The sequence below is a fragment of the Propithecus coquereli genome, unplaced genomic scaffold, assembly GCF_000956105.1.
Source record: "Propithecus coquereli isolate 6110/MARCELLA unplaced genomic scaffold, Pcoq_1.0 Scaffold33, whole genome shotgun sequence".
Taxonomy (NCBI): domain Eukaryota; kingdom Metazoa; phylum Chordata; class Mammalia; order Primates; family Indriidae; genus Propithecus; species Propithecus coquereli.
Genome location: NW_012148952.1, coordinates 5,167,872 through 5,195,847, shown reverse-complemented (window position 1 = coordinate 5,195,847; position 27,976 = coordinate 5,167,872). Strand labels below are relative to the sequence as shown.

Sequence of the window (27,976 nt, the reverse complement as noted above, 5' to 3'; positions counted from 1 at the left end):
ATTTAATATCTAAAGTAAATGCTAAGATTATTATCTACTTAAGATATTAAAAGTGACCTCATATTTTGCCTTTTAAATGATTAGGAAACCCCAGCTGGAACTATCTGATTTGATATTTTTAATAGTGGAGTCCTTGCTTTTTCCCACCTGGTATGTGGCCAGAGGGAATAGAGTTAAATGTAGGGCCTCATGTTATTAACATATAAATACCATTATTGCTCCCACTTTGTTGTGTATTGAGTTCACATGTTTTAATGTCCAGTCTCCTTGGGTAGTAACATTCAAAATGGAAACATCTTGAGAATAAACAAACAGTCCTTAGGTACTCCTCTAGCACTAAAGATAATTGCAAGCATTTAATATATAAAATTGATTAAATTAGAAATGGCCTTTTTCTCAAGGACGTATTTCTATCCATACTATTTTCCAAACCAGATTCTGGCAGAATGGTTAGTTGGCACAGTAAGTGAGCTGGTAGCTTCCCAAAGAGAATGTGTTACTAAATATTCTTCTGAATTACCTCATGCTTCATTGGTCCTCAAGTTTCTAAAGTAAGCTGAAAACATCTATAAGTAAGAGTTTTTGTTTTATTTAAGCACAGAATCTGCTAGGATTGGTTTAGATCTGGTTGATTATGTGCTCTTTTTAATTATAACAGAAGACTGATAAACTAAGAGATAACAAGGAATGAGATCCTGAAGAGTCCAGTGAAACAACAAAAATACAGGCAGCCTATAAGCCTCTGTTTCATTATAGAATAGAATATATGCCAGTGGGCCCAACTGAGGAATAGAAATCAATCTGTTACATTACAAATACACAATATACTCTAACCTTGTGTTAAAGGTTAGAGTCATCAAGACAGGGTTGTAGGGTGTTTGCAGGGCAAGAGAAACAAAGAGATGGGAAACAGCAGACAAAGGTGAAGTGAGAGTAGTCCTAGGAATGCACACATGGGGTTGCATGAGGTCAAAAGGAGGCTGAAAAGATTGGGAGAAAATGTGGAGGCTGACAAAAAGATTAGAAGCCTTGAAGAGGTCCAACAGAAGATTAGAAGGCATGGGAGAGGCTGACTGGTGAAAATTACAGTCAGAGAAAATGGCCACTGGAGTTTAAAATGGTGAAGTTCTGAGGAGAAAAATCCAAGCTGTGGCCACAGGAGTGAGCTGTTAAAATGGAGTTATGGTGAAGGAAGTGGAGGAAAAGTAAGGAATTATAAGTAAAGCCAGGGTGTTCCATATGGACACTTGAAAACATTTAGAACGAGAGAAGACTCGGGATGGGAGGAACAGAATACTATCGGCCAGAAAAATAAAAGAGTTTTGGGTAAAACAACCTATTTCAGTCTTTGGGCTTTTTATGAACTCAAAAGGCTGGGACTTCTCTTCCATTTACTCGACATATATGAGCTCAGGAGATGCTGTCACTTGCCTATCCAACAGACTGCCTTTCTTCTTTGCTAACAAAGCCCTATTTCTCTTCAGTATCCACCCTTTATTTGGCTAAGTGCTCTGCAGAAAGCCAGCCCATCCTGGCAATTTATTCCAGATTAACAGTGTCATTTCCACTTAATTTCTCAAACTAGAAACTTTGAAGTCACCTTCCACTTCATTATTTTCCTTACCCCCACACATAAGCAATAAGCAAACAGATAAGACTCATGTTTTATCTGCTGACTGGGCAAACACCAGTATCTCTTTCAAGAGTACAGTTTTGCTATACCACTTGTTTTGAAAATGTGAATTTGTTCCAACACCATTGATATTTCAGGGAACAGCTTGAGCAACATAATAAGAATTTTGCATTTGCCTACAGCAGATTTCATCAGTGGAAAACACTAGGTCAATGTAGGCAATAGAACTCAGGTGAACTCAGCCATGCAGGAATATGCAAAATGCACACACCTCAAACATCTACCTGTGACCCATGTTAGGAGCCACATCCATCTACAACTGGTGTTACAGCTTTCCCTCTGATTGCAGACAGTGTTCTTTCCACCACTTCACCATAACTTACAAACTGCATCTCTTTTGATGCCCACTTAACTTCCATAAGCAAACTACATATCTTTTTCAAGGTAAAGTGCTATATTTATTATAGTATTTATTAACCATTCAACGTGTATAAAACTGTTCAACCTACCTTTAAAGAGTTAGGTTCCTGTCTTTTTACAAAATGTGCCATTGATGAAGTGTTTTTTAACTGACACATTAACTGTATATATTTATGGGGTACAGTGTGATATTTCAATACATGCATACGCTGTGTAAAATTCAAAGTAGGGTATAGCATATCCATTACCTCAAACATTTATCATTTCTTTGTGGTGAGAACACTCAAAATCCTCTCTTCTAGCTATTTTGAAATATATAATACAATATTGTTAACCATAGTCACCCTACAGTGCAAGAGAACACCAGAATTTATTCCTCCTGTCTATCTGTAATTTTGTACCCATTGACCAATCTTCTTTCCCTTGCCCTTCTCCCCTCCCAGTAACTATTCTACTGTGCTTCTATGAGATCAACATTTTTAGCTTCCAAGTGAGATCATGCAGTATTTGTCTTTCTGTGACTGGCTTATTTTACTTAGCAAAATGCCCTCCAGGTAAATCCATATTGTTACAAATGACAGGATTCCATTCTTTTTTATGGCTGAATAGTATTCCATTGTATATCTGTATCATATTTTCTTTATCTATTCATCCGCTGATGGATGCTTAGGTTGATTCTGGATCTTGGCTATTGTAAATAGTGCTGCAACAAACATGGTGGTGCAGACATCTCATAGATTTCATTTCCTTTGGATATATACCCTGTAGTGGGATTGCTGGATCATATGGTAGTTCTGTTTTTAATTTTTTGAGGAACCTCCGTACTGTTTTCCATAGTAGCTGTACTAATTTACATTCCCACTAACAGTGCCTAAGAATTCCCCTTTCTCCACATGATAAAGTTTTTGAGTATTATGCCATCAGCCCCATTTTCTCCATAAGCACTGTCTATGGTTTTTATTGCACAACTTTGCACAGTACAGTGAGTTTTAGGAATGCGTATGTCACATAACAGAATTGACAGTTTATTAGTATCACTCTACAAAAAGCTAATCTAAAAGTATACCCATACCTGGGTGTCCTGAAAAGATCTCTTTTCCTTTGCTGAAGACAGAGCAATTCTAGGACAGGATTTTTAGTTTGTACAAGTGTCTAACAAAGAGGCTGCAATTTGATGTGTTAATGAACAGTATCAGTTATCTACCCAGCCAAACTCTTTCATTTCCTTCCTGAAACCAGAATCTTAGTAAAGAATAAATTCTTATTCTCAATTCTGAGGCTGTGGCCTTATTTTCCACATCAGTTGCATACACCACACAGCTGCTTTGTTGAGTGACTTTGTGCCTTATTTCTCACAACAATGAGAGTGATAAGAATGTGTAAGATGTACTGTGTTTTTTTTTTTTTTTTTTTTGAGATAGAGTCTCACTGTGTTGCCCGGGCTAGAGTGCTGTGGCGTCATCCTAGCTCACAGCAACCTCAAACTCCTGGGCTCAAGCGATCCTCCTGCCTCAGCCTCCCGAGTAGCTGGGACTACAGGCATGCGCCACCATGCCCGGCTAATTTTTTCTATATATTTTCAGTTGTCCAATTAATTTCTAATTTTTTTTCAGTAGAGACGGGGTCTCGCTCTTGCTCAGGCTGGTTTCGAACTCCTGAGCTCAAACAATCCGCCCGCCTCGGCCTCTCAGAGAGCTAGGATTACAGGCGTGAGCCACCGCGCCCGGCCAGATGTACTGTGTTAATGGCAGTGCTGATAGGGGAAAAAAAAAGCTTAAGCAAAAGTAGATGCAATTAATAGTTAGATCTGCCAAATGATGTTTAGGTTTCATGTCTATAACTAGCTAATTTTTTATCACTGAAATTATTCAGGAAAAAGAACTGTTATTGCAAACATGAAACTCTCTAGGTTCCAAAGCTCTTTCCCCCTATTAGTTTTATACTGTGCTTTTTAACAAGGAGGTGATTCCTTAGGAAGACAAGTACTGCCTTACAGTAGAAGAGGCAAACTCATTAGTGTTACTAATGGTTAAAAAATTTTTAAATTCCTCCTTTGGAATTGTTTTTAGCATGAATTTATGACTCAGACATAAAAATCTTTTCTGTTGTGATATAATCAGTTATGCTTTTTAAACTAAACTTTTTTCCCTCCATGTTTTGACTCTCAATAATTTGGAGGTAGTGTTGAAAAGGCTGTGTTCTAAGTAGACCTGTATCGCGGAGGGCTTGGAACTAACATCATTACACTGTCTCAGGCAGGATGACATAGAGGCTGGAGGGTGAGCCCTAACGCCCAAGAGAGCTTAGTCAAAACACTAAACATTTCACATTTCTATTTCTTCATCTGTAAAAAAGAACAGGACAAGAAAAAAACAAAAAGACAAAACAGTATCTATACCTCATAGAGTTCCTGCAAGGATCTAGTGGGAAAATTTAAGGATGGCATGTCACAGCTCCGTATTTATTATATAGTAACAGTCAGCTATTACTGCTATTATTACAAGCAAATCTGTTATTTCCCCTGCATATGGGGGGAAGATGCTGGTAACCACTGTACTATACCTTTCGGGCCTGGTACAAGGACTAATAAGAAAGAGGCATCCAAAAAGCTATAAAAATTATGCCAGACACTGGAAAACTTGGCAAGATAAAAGCAAGTGCACTCATTATACTGAAAAAAATTTTTTGTTTTGAAGACAGAGTATTGCTCTGTCATCCTAGCTAGAGAGCAGTAGTGTCATTGTAGCTCACTGCAATCTCAAAACTCCTGGGCTCACGCGATCATCCTGCCTCAGCCTCCCAGGTAGCTGGGACTACAGGTGTGTGCCACTATGCCCTGCTAATTTTTCTATTTTTTGTAGAGCCGGGTCTCGTTCCTGCTCAGGCTGGTCTTGAATTCCTGAGGGATCCTCTAGCCTCAGCCTCCCAGATGCTAGGATTATAGGCGTGAGCCACCATGCCCGGCCTATACTGAACTTTAATTCTAGATTAAGTCTATTAAACATTAAAAATAATATTTCATATGCAATAAAAGTCCTGTGTGGGGGTGGAGGGGACTTTTCCCCCATGATCTTTCATCTCAGAAACATATGGCAACTGCTACAGATGTTACTGAAGAGTATCCCATCATTGTTCACATAATCTACTCAATATACCCAAGATATTGATGGAAAGTGAGCTGCATAACCTTTACATGAATAGTGGTTTTTGTCTTTTATTTCACATCATTTTAGCGACCACAGATTTAAGCCCCTTGAAGTCACAATAAAGGTCTAAAATACATAAAAAATCCATACATTGGTATATGCTATTACTTGTTAACAGCAGAAATAAACTTGAAAGTTAGTAGAGGCCAGGTGAGGAACAAAATTATAATTTTGGGTAATTATGAGTTCATATTTTCCTATAGTATGTCAATTTATTTCTGCCTCTCCAAAACAAACAAACAAAAAAATCAATAATGGTGAAAGAGATATTATTTACTTTAATAGTTTTCCCATTTGTCTATTTACATATTCTAATATCAACAAAAACTAATTATTAAAATTTTAATACTTACAGAAACTTAACTATTAAAGGTTTTCAGCAAAACTAGCAACAAATTTGTTAGCTTTCTAGTTGTCAGAAATAATTTGTTGACTCATACTATAATCAATGAGAAATGTACTCACAGATCTACGTAACTGTCCACATTCAAATTAATAATTTTTAAATCTTCACAAGGGTATAATAAAAGATCAGTTAGAAAACAGGCAAGCCACAACGTTGCTACACTCCAGTTCTTCAAATAATGCACCAACATAAAATGCTTCAATGTTCGTCATAAATTAAATGCATAATTCACTGAGGTAAAGAATTGCAAAACATTCAAACATAAGAAACCATGTATTTGCCAGTTAAAATAGTATCCAAAAAACAAAAATTAGGTAACTACTTTAAAAAATAATAAGCTACCTTTTGATAATAAAAATGTGTGTTTTAATTCTAAGGCAAGCACAAGCTTTGTTTATAGGTCAAGTACTTCTTTCAATTACAGTGAATTAGTACCACACTAGATCTGACTTTTACATTTCCCAGGCAAGTAGAAATAATGATGTTTAAAGTAGAGTCTTAGTTCTAAAGAATAAAGGTAAGACAAGCAAACAGGAAACAATTTATGAAGTCCCATGGCTAGTGACAAAGAAAACCAGAGCTGGACGTATTGTTATAAGAGAAAAGAGCTCTCAGCATAGAACTGGGCTCAACTCCTAATACAGTATGGGCAGGTGGGAATTTATAGCCAAGGAGTAGGGAGGGGGTCAGTGGATGGAAAATTACTAAGAGGAGACATTAGGGGTAAGAGGGGATTCTGGCTAAACAGACCTAACAGGATTCTTGCTGAAGGCAGGCCACAGTGATCAGACATCACGGGGTGGGGGACGGCAGAAGTGGAGGAATCTGATTAGATAGGGAGGGTGATCACATATGGGGTGGGGAGGGGGATCAGTCCAATTAAAGTAACTTAGCCAAATTCTTGCTTAAATTGAACAATGTAGAGATGAACAAAAAGTCAAAAAGTAGAAGCTTAGTTGAGCAGAGAATTCAAGGAGTCTGGGTAGAGTTTGGTCAATGAGAGACTCTGTCACTAGTTGACGGGAAGTCAAGCCTCTGGGTTCTCCGGATCTCTATTACACCTGGCGGTGCACTGGTGCTTTGCAAAAGTTAAAGATTTAAATCATTCTAGTAGTTCTAGGATGACTTATTTTATGAGCTCATTTTTCTTCACTAAAACCCCAAGAATTTGGAGTCCAAAACAAGTGTTGTGAGATGTTTGCATAATACCACTCACAGAGTGGGGAACCTAAGGTCTTGGGGCCACATGTGGCCTTCTGGATTCTTGAGCGCAGCCTTTTGACTGAATCCAAGTTTTACAGAACAAATCTTCCTAATAAAAGGATTTGTTCTGTCAAGTCTGGATTCGGTTGAGGGGCCACTTGTGGCCTTGAGGCCACAGGTTCCCCACCCTTCTGAAACTACTATGGAAGGGAGTAAGAAATGTTAGCGACCCTCCGTAATCAGTTAAATTAGTTTTATCATGTTACTTAAATACCCACAAATATAAAACTAGTATAAATGCTTATGCTTATAGCTTTTAACTTTAAAATCAAAATAAATTTTTAAAGAAAATGAAAACAAAATTCAAATTATTATTATTAATTTACGGTTTTACTAACAATTGCTAACATTTATTGTATAAAGCTTGTTGCTTCAGAGCAAGTTCTATATTTAATCTGTTTCTATATTTTGACTTGAATACTAGTGATGTGAAAAACGTCTGCTCAGTTATACAAAACATTAACTTTGAGGTAGGTTTAGAATATTTAGGCCTCATAATTAACCACAGAGAGCAATTAAAGAATGATAATTTAAATAAAGTATTGTGGATCATTTTATAAAAGTATTTTGCCCATGTGAAAGTTAATAATGTATAGTACTGTTAATTGAAATTTATATCAGGGCTGGGCACGAGGTGGCTCACGCCTATAATCCTAGTACTCTGGGAGGCCGAGGAGGGAGGATTGCTTGAGCTCAGGAGTTCGACACTAGCCTGAGCAAGAACGAGACCCTGTCTCCACTAAAAATAGAAAAAATTAGCCAGGCATAGTGGTGGGTACCTGTAGTCCTAGCTACTCGGGGAGGCTGAGGGAGGAGGATTGCTTGAGCCCAGGAGTTTGAGGTTGCTGTGAGCTAGGCTGATGCCATGGCACTCTAGCCTGGGCAACAGAGTGAGACTCTATCTCAAAAAAGGAAAAAAAAAAAAAAAAAGAAATTTATATCAAATAGGTTGTCAAATATCTAATCTGATAACTACTAGAACTGGAAATAGATACATTTTTCCTTGCATTATTATATAATATACACTATTATACCATTAGTGATCTGCTGCCCCTGTATAGACAAAAATAGGATTCAATACATGTGCCTGAATGGTACAGGCTTTTTTGAGTTTTGAGTACTTAATTACCAAGTACCACCTGGTGACCCAACTTGTTCAGCATCTGTCTCTATTCAAAATACGGTGAAACCTTCATTTGTACAGAATGTGGGTATCATTTGTCTTCAGTTGGCATGAACACACTTGTGAATGAAATAGTAAATGCTGATGAAGCACTAAATTCACATTCCAGTTTTCTGTTGTCAATTGGTCTTTAAGATGATATGGAATAATAACCCTTATATAACTTTAAGATTACCATCAAAATGTATACTAAAATTAAAAAAAATATATAAAGAGAAAATTCCCAGCATCCTAAGAATATATAATACATGTGGATCCTTAAGAAATGAACAGAGAAACTAATCAATGAGGATCATGAAGGGTATGGGCTTAAGCTAAGTGACAAAGAATGAGAATTTAATGAAAAAAGCCAATGCCTTTAAAATAAGAATTAAAGTAAGAGAGGTCATTACAGGCATGGAAAATCTGCCCCATCTGAACAGTATGTAGTGGGAAGTAGTGGGAAATAACATTGTAGTGGGAAACCAGCAGGTAAAATTAATATTGGACATGATTGGAAGTCAGAAACTAGCTTTGAAAAAGAAACTTCTAGTAGGTATGGACTTAAGGCAGGAGCAAAAAGAGCATTTTCCCCCAATAAATATTAGTTTAATAAGTGATTGGACTATTTTGTCCCAACTGAAATAACATGGCAAAAATTGTAAACAACACTAAAAAGAGACAAAAAAAATTCTGAAGCCAAATATCTTAAAAAGCTTAGTTGGAGAGACAAACAGAAAACTTTACTCTCAAATGTTTAAAAAATTTTAGTAAATAATTACTTTCATTCTGGTGCCATATTGGAAAACTGAATAATCCCTCCATGCTTAAAAACATAGAAAGTCCATACAAACTGAGGGTTTCTGCAGTATGGTGTAACAATAATGAATACAGTTAGTGAATAACAACAACAACAATAATAACAATAGCAAATATAGTTAGACCACAGTTATAAAAATTCTTCATTTCATGTTAATATCAAATAGGGGAATTTCTTTTTTTTTAATTTATGATTCAACAATAACCATACACCTTAGATTCTTGTTTTATGTAAGTGTCAGTGCATCAACCAGTAGTGCCAGACAAGTGGCCTCAAAGAAATGTGCTGAAAGCTATCTTAAACTTTGTATTCACAATGGAGTCAATGCACACCCATTTAAAATAAAACACTGTTTATGTTAAGCCTAGACAGTAAGGATAATTTTCATAAAAATGATGTTGAAGGATGAAGAAAAAACCCATAAACCTGTTTCCTAAATAAACTCTAAAAGTTCTTTAGAATTTGTATTACTTCACTTGATTTATTATTATTCATGAATAGAGCAGGTAACAATTTTCAAAGTAAAATTTTTCTGTTTTTCATTTTCTTCTTTAAAAATTGGTACTTTCAATATAAGTATCATACTGCTAGGTTTCTGTTAAAAGGACAGGTGCCTTAGACTTCTACTAGCAAGAATGATCAGGATGTCTGAACTACCTTAGAAGTACAGTCTAAAACCAAATAAAAAGGACAAGCTGATTGACCCATCTGGAACATAAAATCATGTTCCTAAGAAAATTATCAACCAACTACAAAAATTAAAAACCCATTATTTTTCACCAGAGTCTTAGCCATAAGAATTTTCCCTTTTTTTTTTTTTTTTTTTTGAGACAGAGTCTGGCTCTGTTGCCCGGGCTACAGTGCCGTGGCGTCAGCCTAGCTCACTGCAACCTCAAACTCCTGGGCTCAAGCGATCCTCCTGCCTCAGCCTCCCAAGTAGCTGGGACAACAGGTACAGGTACCACGCCCGGCTAATTTTTTCTATTTTTAGTAGAGACGAGGTCTTGCTCTTGCTCAGGCTGGTCTTGAACTTCTGACCTCCAGTGATCCTCCCACCTTGGCCTCCCAGAGTGTTAGGATTACAGGTGTGAGGCACCAGGCCTGGCAGAGAATTTTCCTTTTTTACAAGGTAGTAAAAGCCTAATGGCTTTTACTTACTCTTACTCTTAATTACTCAGGTTTAATAAGTGCCAAAAGTTAAATAACTATAATCTACATACCACATGTTGAGCCTATTGTATAAAATTGGCTCCATTCACTTGTATATAACCAATCAAAGGCTTTATAATTTGAAACAGCTCAACCTTTTCCCACAGGTTGCTAATTATATAAAGCCCAATTTTTTTTCTTAAGAGACTAAAAATAGCTACATGCTCTTTGCTATTAAAAAAAAATCAAGTCACAACTTAATTGTTAATCTTGAATTGCATCTAGATCTTGATTGAGCTCCACTTTAGGAGTAAAATCTAGGCCAAATTATCTAAATTCTTTCCTTGTCTAAAAGAAAGATCACCCATATGCCATTCCATTCAGATGAAAGCCTTTCCTTAATTTATATATTACTGGGGCATTAGTGAGTTAAGTTCTGTTTGGGAGACCGTTTGCAAGTAGCTCTTCCAGCTTATTAAGCTTTGGTTGACATCTGATACAGTCAATTGCTGTTACTTAGTTAAGTCCCAGGAGTTTCTGAAAAGATCCAAAATAATGAGAATAACTTATTTGTGGACTACTTTAACGTGTCTACTTCTAAAGACATCACATGGATCCACAGTCCAGTTCTAAGTAAAATGCCTCTTAGTGAAGACTATGAATAAGTGGGATTTTTAAGACTTTTATACTAGACTCTTTAGGAATGTAACACTGAGCTTATAATGCAGTTTAATGGGAAAACATATTCTCCATAAAACTGTTAGCTTCATATATTAGTTTACAGAAACAAATTAATACACAAAAGACAAAAACCACAAAGGTTATTTGTTGATTTAAAGTTGACTTTTCCAATATTTTTCAGTATATTTAATAGGAGTCAGCATATATGTCTGTAGTTTTTCCAGGGCCATCTTTTTTTCCTTTTATAGAAGGCTCTATAGCTTTCTGTGTAGATAAAGTTTATTTCTAGGGACCAAGCTCATTTATATTTTACTTCATAGGGTACACACTGACATTAAAAGGCTAGATGACAAATGTACCCCACAAACATATAGCTTCACTGACTAGGAGATGGAAACAAGCAAAACTAATTACCAGAAAACACAAGCTGAAGAGAAGAAAGTGGCAGTCTCTGGGCAGCAGGACTGGGAGATACGAGAGGTGGGGCTACCATATTAGTAGTACTAATACCGCCGAATTCATCAATGAATTGATGTAATTCATGGCATTTAAGTTTTTAAACCTGAGTGCAGGTAATATTATGATATAATAAAACTGAATTTGATTAATAAATCTTTAAACCAAAACCAGTTGTTGAGCATTCACTATACGTAAAACACTGTGCTGGGGCATCAGAAAGGGCCCAAATATTAGATAATTTTTTAGTTCCTAATTCTGAAATTCATAATTCCATCTATATTAACCTATCTTTGAAAGTATATAGCTAAAGAGCAGAGATTTAAAAAATCAATTGAAAAATATAACATTTACTGAGATTGAATTTTTTCTTTTACACCTATGAAATTATTTTATTTCTTAAAATGTAAAGAAATAAAAGATCCATGTCTTCTTAGATCATTATCATGAAAATATATAGCTAAAGAGCAGAGATTTAAAAAATCAATTGAAAAATATAACATTTACTGAGATTGAATTTTTTCTTTTACACCTACGAAATTATTTTATTTCTTAAAATGTAAAGAAATAAAAGATCCATGTCTTCTTAGATCATTATCATGAAAATAAAATTTGGATTAAATTGAGAAAAGCATGAACCAAAACTAGCCACAAGCTCAACTACCAAGTAAAACTACTCTTACTACCTTAGAGCCACAGCACGCACAACCACACTTCTACTTCCATATCCTGCCTCTTTCAAGCCAAACAAAACAACGTGCTTCTACAGGAACTCTAGGCCAGACAAGACCTTTTAGAGGGGTGAAAAAGCATTTTTACCTTTTTTTCTCTAAACTTTCTTGGTTTCAAAGTTAAAAGTTGTAACACGTTACATTTGTTTTACTTCTTTGGGGAGGGAATCATTTGCAAAACTACTTTATGTTATGCACTTTTATTATTCAGTTAGAAAACTTGTTGCTCAATATGCAAATCTCAAACTGGGGAGGGAGGGAGGAAATGAAGCTCAACAAACACAACAAAATAAAGTTGCTCTGCTATGTTGAGGCTGCCAGGCTTTTTGTTACTCTACTTGAAAGTAAATGTGACTTGTCTATAGAGAGTGCTGCTTCAGCAGTTCCAAATGAATTTCAAGCCTGTGCTCCATATTTTCTCTTTTGTAAGTTTAATGTATTCAGCAACACTGAACTGACAATTTAAATAACTACATTTTTAAACAAACGAAGCATTGATGTTAATGTATGAAAATGGTCCAAACCCCTGGGAGTCTTGGTTCCCACCATTGTTTATTCTGACAACAGGATATAATTGCTTACTTACTTGGCAGCAAATTTAACCATCTGCTTGCTTGCATGGTCTCCCACCGCCACAAGAGCCTGGACGTTAAACTGCTGCTGACGTAGGACTAAGAAGCACTGTTTCCCTGAATAAGACAGAAAGAACACAAGTGTATTAAGGATATGCTACTTCAGGTTTTACAAAGAAGGAAAATGCTCTCTACTTTAAAATTGGGACAAAATTTACTATACTCATCAGGCACATACACATGTGTATCCATCTGGCTTCTAAAGCCAAAACTCTCATATTCAACTGACAAGAAACCCAAATTCCTATTATGAGTAACAAAAAATGCTTGTACTGTGCTTGTTATAAGAACATAGGCAAATCACTACTTTAAAAAAATATTCTAAATCAAGAAAATTATTTTGTTATTGCATTTATAAACAAATTTCAAATAACTTCAGGTCACTTTTCAACATTCATTCAACAGCTAGTATATTCTACAGGCAAAGGCACTGTACTAACTATCATGGATGTTTCAATAATGTAGTCACAAAAGTGCTAATAAAGTGCTCAATAACAAGGACACAAGTATTCTATGGGGGTGGTCCATGTATAGAGTTCTTCCTCCCAAAGTGCATTTAGACTGACAGGCTAGTTCCTTTCATGTTCTATTTTCCTTTATCACCTTCCTAATCCTTCATTTTTTATAATAGTCCCACTTTTTTTAAACTCTAGATAACTTACTTTGTCTATAAAAAATCATTCTCTTTAAGATCTATAACCAGTTTTATTTTTATATATCCTGGGCCTCTTGATTCCTTCTCTTTTCATAAAGAACTGACATTCCTTATTCTTAACCTTCTGAAAAAATCACTCATAATATATTTTAGTTACTAGTTATCCTTGTGGCATCCATCCCTTTTCCTCCAATACAAATCCTTTTAAAGTCTCTGATCAAATTCTGGGAGATGACCACTTTTCACATCAAATTGTTTTGCAAAACACAAGATGATTGTGTGTGTGTGTATACACACGTATATATTTGAGCTGGAGTCTCGCTATGTTGCCCAGGCTGCTATCAACTCCTGGCCCCAAGTGATCCTCCTCCAGCCTCAGCAGCCTCCTGAGTAGTGAGAACTACAAGAACCCCCCCACTGTGCCTAGCTGAAGATTTTGGTTTTTAAACTGAGAATTACCTTTTACATTAAGAATTACCTTTGCAAAAAGAAAAAGAAAAAAGAAAGCAACAATGCAAGCAGACTTACAGCTATTACTTTCAACACACATACATGATTTGAAATGCAAGTCAGATAGCGATTGTGAGCAAAAAAAGCCAGGTTACAAACAAAGTATTGACACAGACAAAATCTATTGGCTTCGAAGTCATGTATGATTGGCAGGTTTTTAATCACTAAAAAGACACTAATTTTCCCTTTTCTTTTTGAGTATGATCCAGTCGCAAAGTAAAATCTTTCTTTTTATTTCTTTTTAGCCATAGAACATAGACTATAAACAAAGTAAAATCTGAAAAAAGAACATTATATTACATAACTAAACAAATTTAAAAGGATTTTAAAATATTGGATGGACGAAGGTTGTTACCAAAGAGAAACTTGCAGATGGATCAAAATGACATTATCCTAGGAACCACTACTAACTTACAGCTAGACATCGCCCCACTTGGAATAGAATGTCAGCATGAAATAGAAGATGCATACAACAGCGCTAGGCTAAGCCACCATTTAGTCAGAGTATTTTAGCTGCTCTAATGGTGCAGACAGAGGCAGCACAGACCCAGCTGTCAGCCAGTGATGAACTCCAATGCTACACAAAAGACCTAGAGAGAGGATGGAAAGCTCTAAAGGACTTACAAAGAGTGGGCACAAGAAAATGTCTACAGGTCAGCACTAGGGGTTAACGTTTAGTGTAACTGTTTAGTAAAAAAAAGAATAAAAGCTTTGAAATCAAAAGGCCTGGGATCATACCCTATCACTTCCTATGAAGGGGCCTGTGGGAAAATTACTAAACCATTTTATGTCTCAGTTCTTCATTTGTAAAATGGAAAAAATGATAGTATACCACTCATGGGGTTTTCTTCTATAATCTTGAGGATTTTATAGTATGTTTGAAGTTGTGACAGACTCTAATTAATGTTAACTATTAATTATTATTATTATTATTTTTTTTTTTGAGACAGAGTCTCACTGCATTGCCCGGGCTAGAGTGCCATGGCGTCATCCTAGCTAACAGCAACCTCAAACTCCTGGGCTCAAGCAATTCTTCTGCCTCAGCCTCCCGAGTAGCTGGGACTACAGGCACGTGCCACCATGCCCAGCTAATTTTTTTCTATATATTTTTAGTTGTCCAGCTAATTTCTTTCTATCTTTAGTAGAGACGGGGTCTTGCTCTTGCTCAGGCTGGTTTTGAACTCCTGAGCTCAAACGATCCGCCCGCCTCGGCCTCCCAGAGTGCTAGGATTACAGGCGTGAGCCACTGCGCCCGGCCTATTAATTATTATTAACAGCACCACTACCACTGGTTACTTATTTGAGGATTATCATTTCCATTTTGCAGCTAGATGATTATACAGAAAAACTATGCTGGGTGCTGGAACACAACAGTAAATATTTGGTAGACACTCATGATAGACTATTAGATAGAAAAAAGTGATAAAACCACATACACGTAAAAGCCACATAAGTGATAAAAACACAATTGAGTATAATCCCAATTTTGTTTGTGTAAGAAGTATATTGATTGTATGGGGAAAAACACCAAAATGTGGCTACTAATGGATGGTGAAATTACAGGGAATTAATTCTGTTCTTTGTATTTTCTGAACTTTCTACAATAAATATATACTACTTTTCTAATCAGAAAAAAAAATACTTTAAGAGAATTGTATAGAGAGGTAAGTGTAAAAGAAAGGTAAAGGCTGAAAGGAAATCTTGGCTAGGTTCATGATTAAACACAAGCAGTTAAGAGAACCTGGAAAGGTGTAGGAGGCTTAAACACAGAAGCAAATATACCTCCTAAGATTTGACATGCCTGCTAGAGAGAAATAATGAAATCAATGGTTATGGGTGAAGTAAAGAATGTTCACTGTTCCTTTTAAATGTTTAATATTAATAGATGTAATTCTAAAAATTAAATATCTTACTATTGAAAAAAAAGGGAACAGATGGGGGAAGAAGAGGGTAAAGTAGTAAGATCAGTCCCATGAGCATATTATATTATGAACCTACATAGTACATAAAAATATACCAACACAAAAATAGTCAGATCAATGCAGCTTAAGAATTGAGAACAGACTCCATCAGAAAAAAGAAATTCTAATTTCTGATGGAATTCAGGAGATTAAAAAAAAACCAACAAATAAAAAAATGAGTAAAAAATGAAACAGAAGATTAAACTGTACTACAGAGGAGGGGAGAACCTTCTATGTTTAAAAACGACAGCATGTCTATATAAAAAAAAACATCAAAAGAACAATTAACAGTCTGGGAAAAAAATATTTGCTGAATAGCACATAACCTATACATAAAGATCTTAAAGATTTATGACAAAAGAACACTGAGATCTCAATAGATAAATGGGCAATAGACCAGAACAGGTAATTTCAAGGAAAAAGGAGAAAACCATAGTAAGTAAAAACAGTTATAAAGAAAAAATGTTGCTGGTAATGAAAGTGATACAAGTTGAAGCAAATAATGATGACACATTATTTACCTCTCAAATGAGCAAAGAATTTAAAAAATATAATATTATCCAATGCTTGGGAGAATTAAATAAAAATGTTCCTTCGAAACTTTCTGATGGCCCTAGTGTGATTCCATCCTGCATGGCTGTTCTTGGAGCAGCAGTCATGTATCTCCATCCGCTTTCTCTCCTACCTACGTGTGTGCCACCACCCCACGGAAGATTTGATGGACATGGACATAAGCCCCCTGAGGCCCCAGAACTATCTTTTCAGTTGTGAACTAAAGGCTGACAAAGATTAACACTTTAATGTGGATAATGATGAAAATGAGCACCAGTTATCTTTAAGAACAGTCAGCTCAGGGGCTGGTGCAAAGGATGAATTGCACACTGTTGAAGCAGAGGCAATGAATTACGAAGGCAGTCCAATTAAAGCAACACTAGCAACTTTGAAAATGTCTGTACAGCCAACGGTTTCCCTTGGGGACTTTGAAATAACACCGCCCATGGTCTTACAGTTGAAGTGTGGTTCATGTCCTGTGCATATTAGTGGGCAGCACTTAGTAGTTGTGGAAGAAGACGCGGTCAGAAGATGAAGAGGAGAATGTGAAACTCTTAAGTATATCTGGAAAGTGATCTGCCCCTGGAGGTGGTAGCAAGGTTCCACAGAAGAAAGTAAACTTTGCTGCTGATGAAGATGATAAAGATGACGATGAAGATGATGATGATTTTGATGAGGAAACTGAAGAAAAAGCTCCAGTGAAGAAATCTATATGAGATACTCCAGCCAAAAATGCACAAAAAACAAACCAGAATGGAAAAGACTCAAAACCATCAACACCAAGATCAAAATCCTTCAAAAAACAGGAAAAAATTCCTAAACACTCAAAGGACCTAGTTCTGTAGAAGTGTCTACAAGACACTACCTTAAATATACTGAGAGATAAGGAGGTGCAGTGTGTACACGATCCTTTTCGTATAAATTTAAAAAACAAGGATATGATTATGCTTGTAATGTGTATTTTTTTTTCCTAGAAGGATATACAAGAAACAACTGGTTATTTTGTAGGGAAGAGACTGGTGGGATGGAGGAGATACAATTGTGAATTTTGATTTTTACCGTACCTATCTATATATTATTTTTTATTCTAAGAAGCAAATACATAATTTCTCAGTTTAGTAAAAAGTTCTCACTGCATAAGTTAGTATAGGAACTTCAAAGGACAGATTAATCAACTGCTACACATTATTCATTCATCTTTTTTCTTGGAACTTTCCAACACAGAAGTGAGTTTTTAGAAAATAAAACTCAATGTTCAAAACCGCTAAGTTCACTATTTTTAGATATTTTAAATTTAAGTATTTAACACTTTAAAATTTATGCCACATTTTGATTAAGTTTTTAGAAAAGTCAGTTTATTTCTTAAATTTGCACAGGAGTGCCGTTCTAGAAAAATGTAAAGTTGGAAATCTTCCTTTATAGCACAGTCTTTATTTCTGAGCTGAAGAACAAACATGGTAGGTACTCAGGACAAAGGGCTTACTCTCAGTTCCATTATGTTGATGACTCAGCAGTGAAGTGGGCCTTCATTCGAGAACTAGGTTATCAAAGATGTGGTGCACATGCTATGTTTTCATCTCTTTCTGCTGTCTTCTAACTTGCTAAGCTCTTGAATTCATTATTTAGGTAATGTATCTTAAGTTCCTAATATTCAACATTAATATTTTCTTTCATTTATATTAATCAACCAGGGAATAAAACAACAAAGACCTAAACAGTTTAAAATATTTTCCATTTATTATTTCCCCTAAAATGTTCTTGCATGTATACAAGCTGAAGCTCTCACGTATGGTATTAAAAATCCTGAACTGACTACCAAAAAAACCCTAGCTATTTTGAAAATATAAGTAAGTTTTTAGGAAGAATAGTATTGAAAGAGAATTATTTTGTGCCAATGACTTCCACAAGGTATATACAAAATTCAAAAGGAACCACAGACTTTCCAATTACTCTTTCAATATACAGTCGTAAGCTCAAACACTTTCATGCTTGAAAGAAACCAATTTTAAGCAAATCATTAAAAGTTTTTCCTTGCTCCTATCTGGAACACTGCACTTTAGGGAGGTTATACATAATGCTACTGTAAGAAATCTGATTTTAATTTTTAAAAATGTTGAAAACCTTGTCCTTAATTTAAGGAAAAAACATAGATTTTTGTTATATAAATAGGCTTATTTTGCATAACAGGATTCTAACTGTCATACTTTTGACACTGTAACTTTGATACTTCCATTTCCTTATTCATGGTTTCTCAAAGTTTTGCTCTACTTCAAATAGCCAGCATACATTGTTTCTCTAAGTCCAGCTTTTAGTACGTTACTACTTCTGGAGTTAAAGCATCCGAATGAGTCTAAGTAAGTCATATTTATTGATATAATTTTTCCTGTGTAAGACATAGGAAGAAGGGAGTAGTTGCAATCAGGATTTCTGCAAATTTAGAGCATAAGATTTTATTTATTTTTAAAGATAATCTACATTGGCAGAAATCAAAAACACTGACAATCACTACTGGCAAGTGTCTCAGTTCATTTTCTGTTGCTTATAACAGAATACCTAAAACTGGGTAATTTATATAAAAGAAAACTATTTCTTACATTTCTGGAGGCTGGGAAGTCCCAAGTAGAGGGGCTGCAACTGGTAAAGGCCTTCTGTTGGTGTGAACTCTCTGCAGAGTCCTGAAGTAGCGTAGAGCATCATACGGCAAGGGGGCTGAGTATGCTACCTTAGGTCTTTCCTCTTATGAAGCCACTAATGCCACTCCCAAGATAATCCATTAATGTATTAATCCATTCATGAAGGCAGAGCCCTCATGACCCAATCACCTCTTATAGACCCTACCTTTCAATACCGCCACATTGGGGATTAAGTTTCAACATGAGTTTCTGAGGGGACAAACATTCAAACCATAGCATTCCACCCCTGACCGACCCCCCAATTTACATACAAATGTATTTATTCCATCTCCATAGCCCCAAAGTCTTAATTTGTTACAACACTAACTCAAAAGCCGGAAGTCCAGAGTTTCATCTGGAGTCTGTAAAATCAAAACAAGTTATCTACTTCTAAGATACAATGTTGGGACAGGAACAGGGTATACATTCCCATTCCAAAAGGGAGAAATAAGTCAAACAAAAGGAATAAGAGGCCGCAAGCAAGTCCAAAACCCAGCAGAGCAGACATTAAATCTTAATTATCAGAATAATCTCTTTTGACTCCATATGCTAGCCCCTGGACATACTGGGATGGGGGTTAGGCCCCCAAGGTCTCAGGCAGTCCTTCCTGCCCCTATGGCTTTGCAGTGTGCAGCCCATATGGCTGTTCATATAGGTTGGATTCTGGTACCTGAAGCTTTCCCAGGTGGGCACTGCATGCTGCCAATGACCTCACAGTTCTGGAGTTCCAGTGGCAAGCCTGCTCCCATGGTTTTACTAGGTATTACCCTAATGGGGACTCTCTGCAGTGGCTTTACTTCCATGGCTCCACTAGGCAAGGCCCTAGTGAGGACTCCCTGAGGTAGATGGGCATTGCTCTGATGGGCGCCGTGTCCCTACAACAAGTCTCTGCCTGAACCCCCAGGCTTCCAGTAACATCCTTTGAAATCTGAGTGGAGGCTCCAAAGCTTCCACAGCTCTTGCTTACTGCAAGCCTGCAAAATTAGTACCACATGGACACCACCAAGGCTTACAGCTTGTATCTTCTTGAGCAGCAGGTCAATCCACACCTGGGGCTGCTTTAGCCACAGCTGGGGTGGCCAAGAAGCACTGTGATGGAATTGGAGAGCAGAGTCCCAAAGCGGCCCTGGGTAGCTACCCAGGGTGCCTTGGGCCTGTCCTCTGAAACCATTCTGGCCTCATAGGCCTCTAGGCCTGTGATAGAAGGGGCAGCCTTGAAGATCTCTGAAATGCCTTTGGAGTCTTCCACCATCTTGAGAATAGCTTCTGACTCCCTTCTATCTGTGCTAATCTCTTTGGGAAATGGTTGTTGGGCTACACCCTTGGTTTCCTCTTCTGAACATACTTTTCACTTTTTATGTGGCCAGGCTGAGAGTTTTCCAAATTTTCTGCTTTGCTTCTCTTTTGATTATAAATTCCATCTTCAAGTCATTTTTTCCCTCATGCAACTAAATGCAAGCAGTTAAACACAGCCTGAATGCTTCTCTGCTTGGATTATTGTTTCCACCAGATACTTTAGTTCATCACTCTTGAGTTTGGCCTTCCACAAAGCTCTCAGGCATAGACAGTTCAGCCAAGTTCTTTGGCAATTTGTAACAACGATGGCCTTTACTTCAGTGTCTGGTACCGTGTTCCTCTGTTCCATCTGAAACCTTGTCAGAATGGCCTTTATTGGTCATATTTCTATCAGTATTGTCATCGTGACCACTTAACCAATCTCTAAGGAGTTCTAAACTTTCCCTAGTCGTCTTCTCTTGTAAGCCTTCACCAGAATTTATGCTTTTTCTATCCTGTTATTCTAAATTCTTCCAGTCTCTGTCCATAACCCAATTCAAAAGCTGCATCCATGTTTTCAGGTATTTGCAATCAATAATACCCTACTCCTGGTACCAATTTTCTGTCTTAGTCCATTTTCTGTTGCTTATATATCAGAATACCCGAAACTGGATAATTTATAAGACAACAGAATTTACTTTTTATAGCTCTAGAGGCTGAGAAGTCCAAAGTTGAGAAGTCACATGTGATGAGGGCCTTCTTGCTGGTGGGGACTCTCTATAAAGTCCCGAGGCAGTGAGAGGGCTGAGCATGTTAGCTCAGGTCTCTCCTTCTCCTCTTAGAAAGCCACTAATGTTGCTGCCGTGATAACCATTAATCTATGATCCAACCACCTCTTAAAGGCCCCATCTTTCAATACTGCCACACTGGAGATTATGTTTCAACATTAGTTTCAGAGGGGACAAATACTAAAACCAGCAGCAGAGATGTGGAGAAAGTGGTACTGTGACATACTTGTGGGAATATAACTGAGTATAGCCTTTTGGGGGGATAATTTGTTATTAGAAAATTTAAATATGCATATGCATACCCTTTAACCCACCAATTTCACTTTCAGATATCTATCTTGGAGAAATACTGCCCCATGTAGATCTATAACCAGTATCATGGAAGCATTTCTAAGAAACATTGTTAATTGATTTTAAAAAGTTGAAAAAAGGGAATATCACTATTTCTGTTTTCTTTGAAAAATTCACGATAGTATTAATGTATTACTTGGGTAACTTACATAAGTGTAACTTAAAAACAAAATAGGATTTTCCAGTTAAAAGTGATAAAAACCAGATTATGGATGTAAAATGCCAAAAAAACATATAACTGAAAGTTAAGTAACACTATGCTAAAAAAATACCATCTACATTTTTGCCAAATTGAGTTTATTTCAAGAATCCAAAAATGGTTCAACATTAAGAAATCCATTATTGTAAATCACTACAATTACACACAGTTGGTTCTTGTTATTTGTGGCAGTTATGTTCTATAAAGTTGCCACAACACTGAATTAGGGAACATTGAATCATTGCTCATGGGGGAAATACAAGGTTAGGTTCCTTCAAGCCTATGGACACAATAGTTTTGTCAACTGATCAACACATAATCTTGTTTTGTGTGTGTTTCTGTTTAAAGATACCTTATTTAATATACATTGTTGATTCATTAACATTTAACTCATGGCCAAGGGCACTGTAACTCATGCCTAAACAAAGCTTATCTAACACATGTATTTTCTCCAAAGGCAAGCACTGCATTCGTGTGTTTACGAACATCAGAAAACACTTTAGCAGGATACTTGGGGGCCATTTTAAAAGGCAAAAATCAAGCTGCGGGCAGTGGTGTGCCCTGTAGTCCCAACTACTTGGGAGGCTGAGGTGGGAGGATCCGATGAGGCCAGGCGTTCGAAGCTGCAGTGTGCTACGACTGTGCCTGTGAATTAAGCCACTGCACCTTATCCTGAGCAACGTAGGCAACACCTGGTCTCTTAAAAAAAAAAAAAAAAGGCAAAAATGTGGCATTAAATAGACTGTAAAAAGGACATTTGTTTACAGTACGAGAGGTGAAACAAGAAGGAAGAGTATCATTGTGTTTGACTTGAATTTGGAATGTGTGTACTGGGTAAGGCAAATTTTTTGTCACTCTGAAAATGTGCATGTCTCGCAAGACTGAGAATGACACCAAAACCTGCAAGAATTGATTTAGGGGTTACAAATACATTTTAGACAGTAGGTGAATTTGTGAATATGAAATCCATCAACCGTATTTTTAAATTTTTTATTATATGAAAAATTTTAAACAAACACAAAAGCAGAGTGAATAGTATAATAAACCTCTGCATATATACATCACACAACATGATTATATTTTGAGGGGAAGAAATACTCAAAAAAAAGTATGATAAAATTCAACATCTATTTCCGATAAACAGAAAACCTGGCCTAGAACAAAACCATTTTTAATCTACTTTTAAAACTACAGCATTTTCTAATGACATTTTATGTAGAACTCCTATGGTCTTTTAAAATAACTCATCAGGAGCTTAAATTTCTGCTGCCTGAAAAATTCTTCATTGTGGGAATCCTTGCAGTACTAGAGAATCTACTAATTATTGCAAAGAGAAACAAGAAATGAGATACAAACATTTGAAAAGAAAAGGACAAAAAGCTCATTATTTGTAAAGGATACCACTGTCTACCTACCATCTCAGGTGATTCAATAATTATCAACTTACAGCCATTCGCATTTCAGCTTTAGCCCACCCATCAATTCCTATACTATTCTGAAGCAAACCCTATTATTTCATCTGTACATATGTAAGTATGGATCTCTAATAGATAAGGTCTTCAAAACAAAGTTACTACTGTACAAATATCTCAACTGAAAAAATTAATTCTTTAACATATCCAGTCAATGTTCGAATTTCCAACAGTCTCAACTGTCCTACTTTTTTTTTTTTTTTTTACTGTATATTTAAATCAAGATCCAAATAAGTGACTGGTTGAGAGGTGTCTTAAGTCTGTTTTAACCCATAGGTTTCCCCTCCCCTTATAATTTATTTATTGAAGAAACCAGATTGTTCTTGCCCAATAGTTTCTTATAGTCTGGGTTTCACTGATTGCATCCCATTATCATTTAACATATTCCTTTGTCCTGTGGTTTTCCTGTAAATTGGTAATTGTATCTAAAGGCTTAATGAATTTTAGGTACAATTTTTGGGGTAAGACTACTACTTCATAGGTGATGTTGGTGTTCTTCCATGAGTAGATCTAAAATATTTCTGGTTATTTCTCTTTTTTGATGTTAGCAATCCCTGATGATCAATGTCTAGATTTCTTTACCAGGGGCAAAATGGTGATGTCCTAACATTCTTTTTTCATTTTATTAGCTGGAACAGTTCTCTAAACAGATACTTCCCAACATCTACCATTTGGTTAGCCAATGATATACAATTCATACAAAAATGGTATTTTCCCTTTATTTACCAGTTTTCAAAATGAACTGGTTCTACTGGTGACCAACTAGGTTTTTTGCTTGCCAATAACATTATTATAAACTTATGAATTTAAACATATCTGATACGTTTCAATTCACTTCAGTTACCCTTATTGATACCCAAACTGTTCTATTTTTGGCCCATGGTGGCCACTTCGAATTGGTCCCTGAGTCCTTCCCACATGACCCACATAATCTTTTCTATCTTCTTTGCTACCTGTTGGGACAAGATATTCCAGGCTCACCTCATATAATTCCTGTCCCAAAACTAATATTTGCTATTTCTTTAAGTAGCTTTAGTTTCCTTTAGGGGGAGATGGCATTTCAAAGTCACAGTATGACACAACCACTTTGGAAAAGTTTGGTAGTTTTTTGTAAAGTTAAACATATACCTACCCTACAACCCTGAAAATTCACTTAAGAAAAATAAAAGAATATGTGCACACAAAGACTTTTACATGAATTTTAATAGCAGTTTTATTCAGAACAGCCCAAAATAAAAAATGTTCTACTAGAATGTCCATCTATAGGTATTTGGTTAAACAAATTATGGTATGTCCACACAAAGACCTATTACTCAATAATTATTAATGAAATGAACAAACTACTGATACGTATAACTTGCACAAAAGAGTACGTATCATATGATTCATTTATATGAAGTTCTAAGGTGGGGAACATCAAGTCTCTCTTTCCCTCAAAACACTGAAATGCAAACAGACTTAACAGAAAAAAATCTGTTCTTGTATAATAAAAATATGAACAGGAAAAGAACAAACAATATACAAAAGAAATTTAAAATATCTTACTTATCATGAAAAGAAGTTTAACCAGTGAGTGAAATGCAAATTAAAATAACAATGGATAAACCTGAACTTCACACAAATGGGAAAAAAATATAAATAAATATAACCATACTATGAAATATTAAGAAACCATTAAAAAGTAATGATGTGGCAGGACTAGAAGGACTATATACCCGGGCATGAAAAGATGTCCAAGATAAAACGAAAAAGAAAATGTAAGTTAAAAAATAGTACATTTGAGACCAGTCTGAGCAACACAGTGAGACCTCATCTCTACAAAAAATAAAAAAAATTAGCTGGGTGTGGTGGCACATGCCTGTAGTTCCAGCTACTTGGGAGGCTGAGGCAGGAGGATCTCTTGAGCCTAAGAGTTTGAGGTGCAGTGAACTATAATGATGCCACTGCACTCTAGCTTGGGCAATAGTATGAGATACTACTTTAAAAAAAAAAATAGAAAATACAAAATATTTTAAAACTTTTAGTTCAAATACACCCTCCACACACATCCATAAAAACAAATCTGAAAAGGATTATAATTGATTTTCCACTTTATACCTGATTTAATTTTATATTGAGTATTTCACAATAAACTGTTAATACTTTTATAATCCAGAAGAACAAATGTTTCTACTTTGCAAATTAAAAATATTGCAAATGATGATGTAGAGCTACATAAAACACTGGTATACTCATTCTTGCAAAAGGAAAAGTGTTCGGTTTCATTTAAAACAATTCTAAATATCATTTCAAACTTTTTCAGTGTCCTTTTATCCCCTTAGGAATAGGGCAACAAGTGAGCTACATTTTCTGCTTTATTCTTTAGTTTTTGCGCTGTCTGAATTTTAAAATATTGTATGTGTATTAGTTTTTAATTAAAAGGAAAAAGGTATTTCCATTTAATCCTTCCAAAATTGCTACCATTCGTTAATAATTTATTTATTTTTTGAGATAGAATAATATAGATAGACCAAATACAAATAAAAACTGCTATGGAATTCCTAGCTTAAAAATTTAGGAAAAACTTAAAAAGTTTTAGGAAGCTTTTAAAGCTGTTACCCTTTGGTCTGTTCATAACACTTAACATTCATAGATAGACTTTAACCCCCTATCAGCTTGTATCATCACTACAAAGTCCTTGCAATTTGTTTCAGATTTTTAGGCAGGCACTATCAATTAGGAGACTAAAATAATTTGTCACAAATGGAAAAAAACACTAGCAGATGGTACAGGAAGAACAATTCCAAATCCAAATATCTGAAACGTTCCAAAAATCCAAAACTTTCTGAGTACCGACAAGATGCTCAAAGGAAACACTCACAGGAGCATTTTGGATCTCAGATTCGGGATGCCCAATTGGCAATGCAAATATTCCCCCCCAAAAAAATTGAAATCCAAAACAATTCTGGTCCCAAGCATTACAGATAAGGGATACTCAACCTGTGAATTTGTTTGCTTACGTGATGCTTTATAATTGTCTTCTAATTTCTTAAAGTATATGGTGATCTCAATTACAGTGAGCTACTGGGCAGTAAGTATAAGACCCAGAAGACAATGCTCTATTATGTGTGTATAAAACATCTTGTTTAGTATTTATTTATTCATCTATTATTCATAGAGTTCTTATTAGGTGTTGTTTGTGCACCAAACAAAGAAATAAAATAAGCAGTAGTGTCTTCCAGGAGCCTGCTACATGAAATAAGATATACAAACAACTATAATGAAAGGCAAGTAAGTAACTGTCATACTCATTAACATCACTCAATTACTGAAGGCTTACTTTGCACCAAGTACAGTGCTAAAGGCATTATAAATATTACTACATAACATCTTATAAGCTAGATATTATTATATACTCATTTTAAGAGAAGACACTGAGGATGGGAAAGGTTAGGCACTTTGCCTAGGGTAATAGATTGTTAGTGCACATCCAGGATTAAACATAGATCTATCCCACTCAAAAGTTCCTGTTTGTAACCACTGGGAAATATCACTCATTCATGTGACTTAAATGTTGAGAAGAGAGAGATATGGAAGGAATAAAATAAATGAATTGGTGAGAATGTACATGCACTCTATCTTTTAATTTGTTAAATTACTATGTTTAGGAAACAAAGTATCCAATTTGGACAGAACAAAGGCTCCCAGATTACAATACAATGTGATTATCTGTTGGTAGAATCAATAGCTCTACCTTTCAGGAAGGCAAATCAATATCACTCAAAAATTTAAAACTCCACCAGTACTCCTCTCAAAGTCCACCAATATTCATTTATTTGGGGGGAAAATACTGAAAGAATAGACACTCAATAGCAGTGACCCTGAGGAAGGCGAGATACATGTATAAAATTTTGGAATTTTTAAAATAATGGCCATATATTAATTCTACGAGAATAAAAAATATTTTAAAACATGATTAAGAAATCCTGTAACATAGGATGTATTAAATATTACAGAAGCAAAGAACTCTGCTAAAGAGACAGAAGTGTCTTAGAAAGCTTATGGATTCTGTTCATATGTATTCCACCAATTACTATGAGACTTTCGGCAAGCAGCTTCCTTATTCTGAATCTCAGTTTCTTCACTTATAAAGTGGAATAGCAATGCCTGTTCTGCCTACTTCACAAATTTGTAGGAACGATCAAATGTGGAAAAGTGAGAAAAGTATGAAGTTATAAATTAATGTAAGTAATATTTTTAGACAATTCTGAACACTAGGCTAGGCCAATTTTCCATGAAGAACCAAGGTTTATTTAAATTAATCTTTCTTGTCTGTTGTTAATGCTAAATTGTTGGTTCAGCACTGTTCAAAAGAATTTTCAACAATAATCAAAATATTCTGTATTTGTGCTGTCTGTCCATGGGAGCCACTTGCCACATGTAGCCATTAAACTCTTGATATACAGCCAGTGTGACTGAGGTAATTTAAATAGCTACATGTGGCCAGTGGTTATACTGTATTAAATAGCCCAGTCTTTGTCTCTATTCCACGTCTCTCTTCATCTATGTAATTACAAATGTAAGAATACTAAAACACGAGAAGCTTCTCAAAAACACTCTTCACTTAAATAATTAAACTTTTGAGAGATGCTAGAAATGTAGCTTGAAGTCATAGTTTTCATCAGTCTTCAGGGGAAAATTATTTTTAATGATGTCATAGGGAACCTAAAATTGATTAACCAGGGGCTAATACTTTACAGTGATTTAAGAAAGAAAACAATTATGCGTTTTTTTTTGTTTTTAAAGATTTACTTTGTGAAGAATTTATAAGACCAAAAATTCAAAGTCCTTACCACAGGGACTTTAATCATTAAATCAATCTTACCTTTAGCTCTGCTCGTATGAACTCTTGCACGCATCCAAACAATTTCATCAGCTCTTTGGGCTGTCAAGTCTCTAACTCGAACCAAAACTCGATCTGCAAAAAATAGTGAAACAATTTT

General features: G+C 35.8%; 1 protein-coding gene and 1 pseudogene across 1 annotated transcript in view; one reads left to right on the top strand and one right to left on the bottom strand.

The window, feature by feature from the left end:
• The window catches only part of DARS (aspartyl-tRNA synthetase), a 70,038-nt gene that overhangs the window by 36,612 nt on the left and 5,450 nt on the right, over positions 1-27,976 (bottom strand). Inside the window, exons 3-4 of the mRNA XM_012650519.1 lie at positions 27,859-27,951; positions 12,514-12,616 (exon numbers count right to left, since the gene is read on the bottom strand). Of these exons, the coding sequence (XP_012505973.1) occupies positions 12,514-12,616; positions 27,859-27,951 (196 nt within the window). The remainder of the gene's footprint in view (positions 1-12,513; positions 12,617-27,858; positions 27,952-27,976) is intronic.
• Positions 14,097-17,123, top strand: LOC105815348 (annotated as a pseudogene).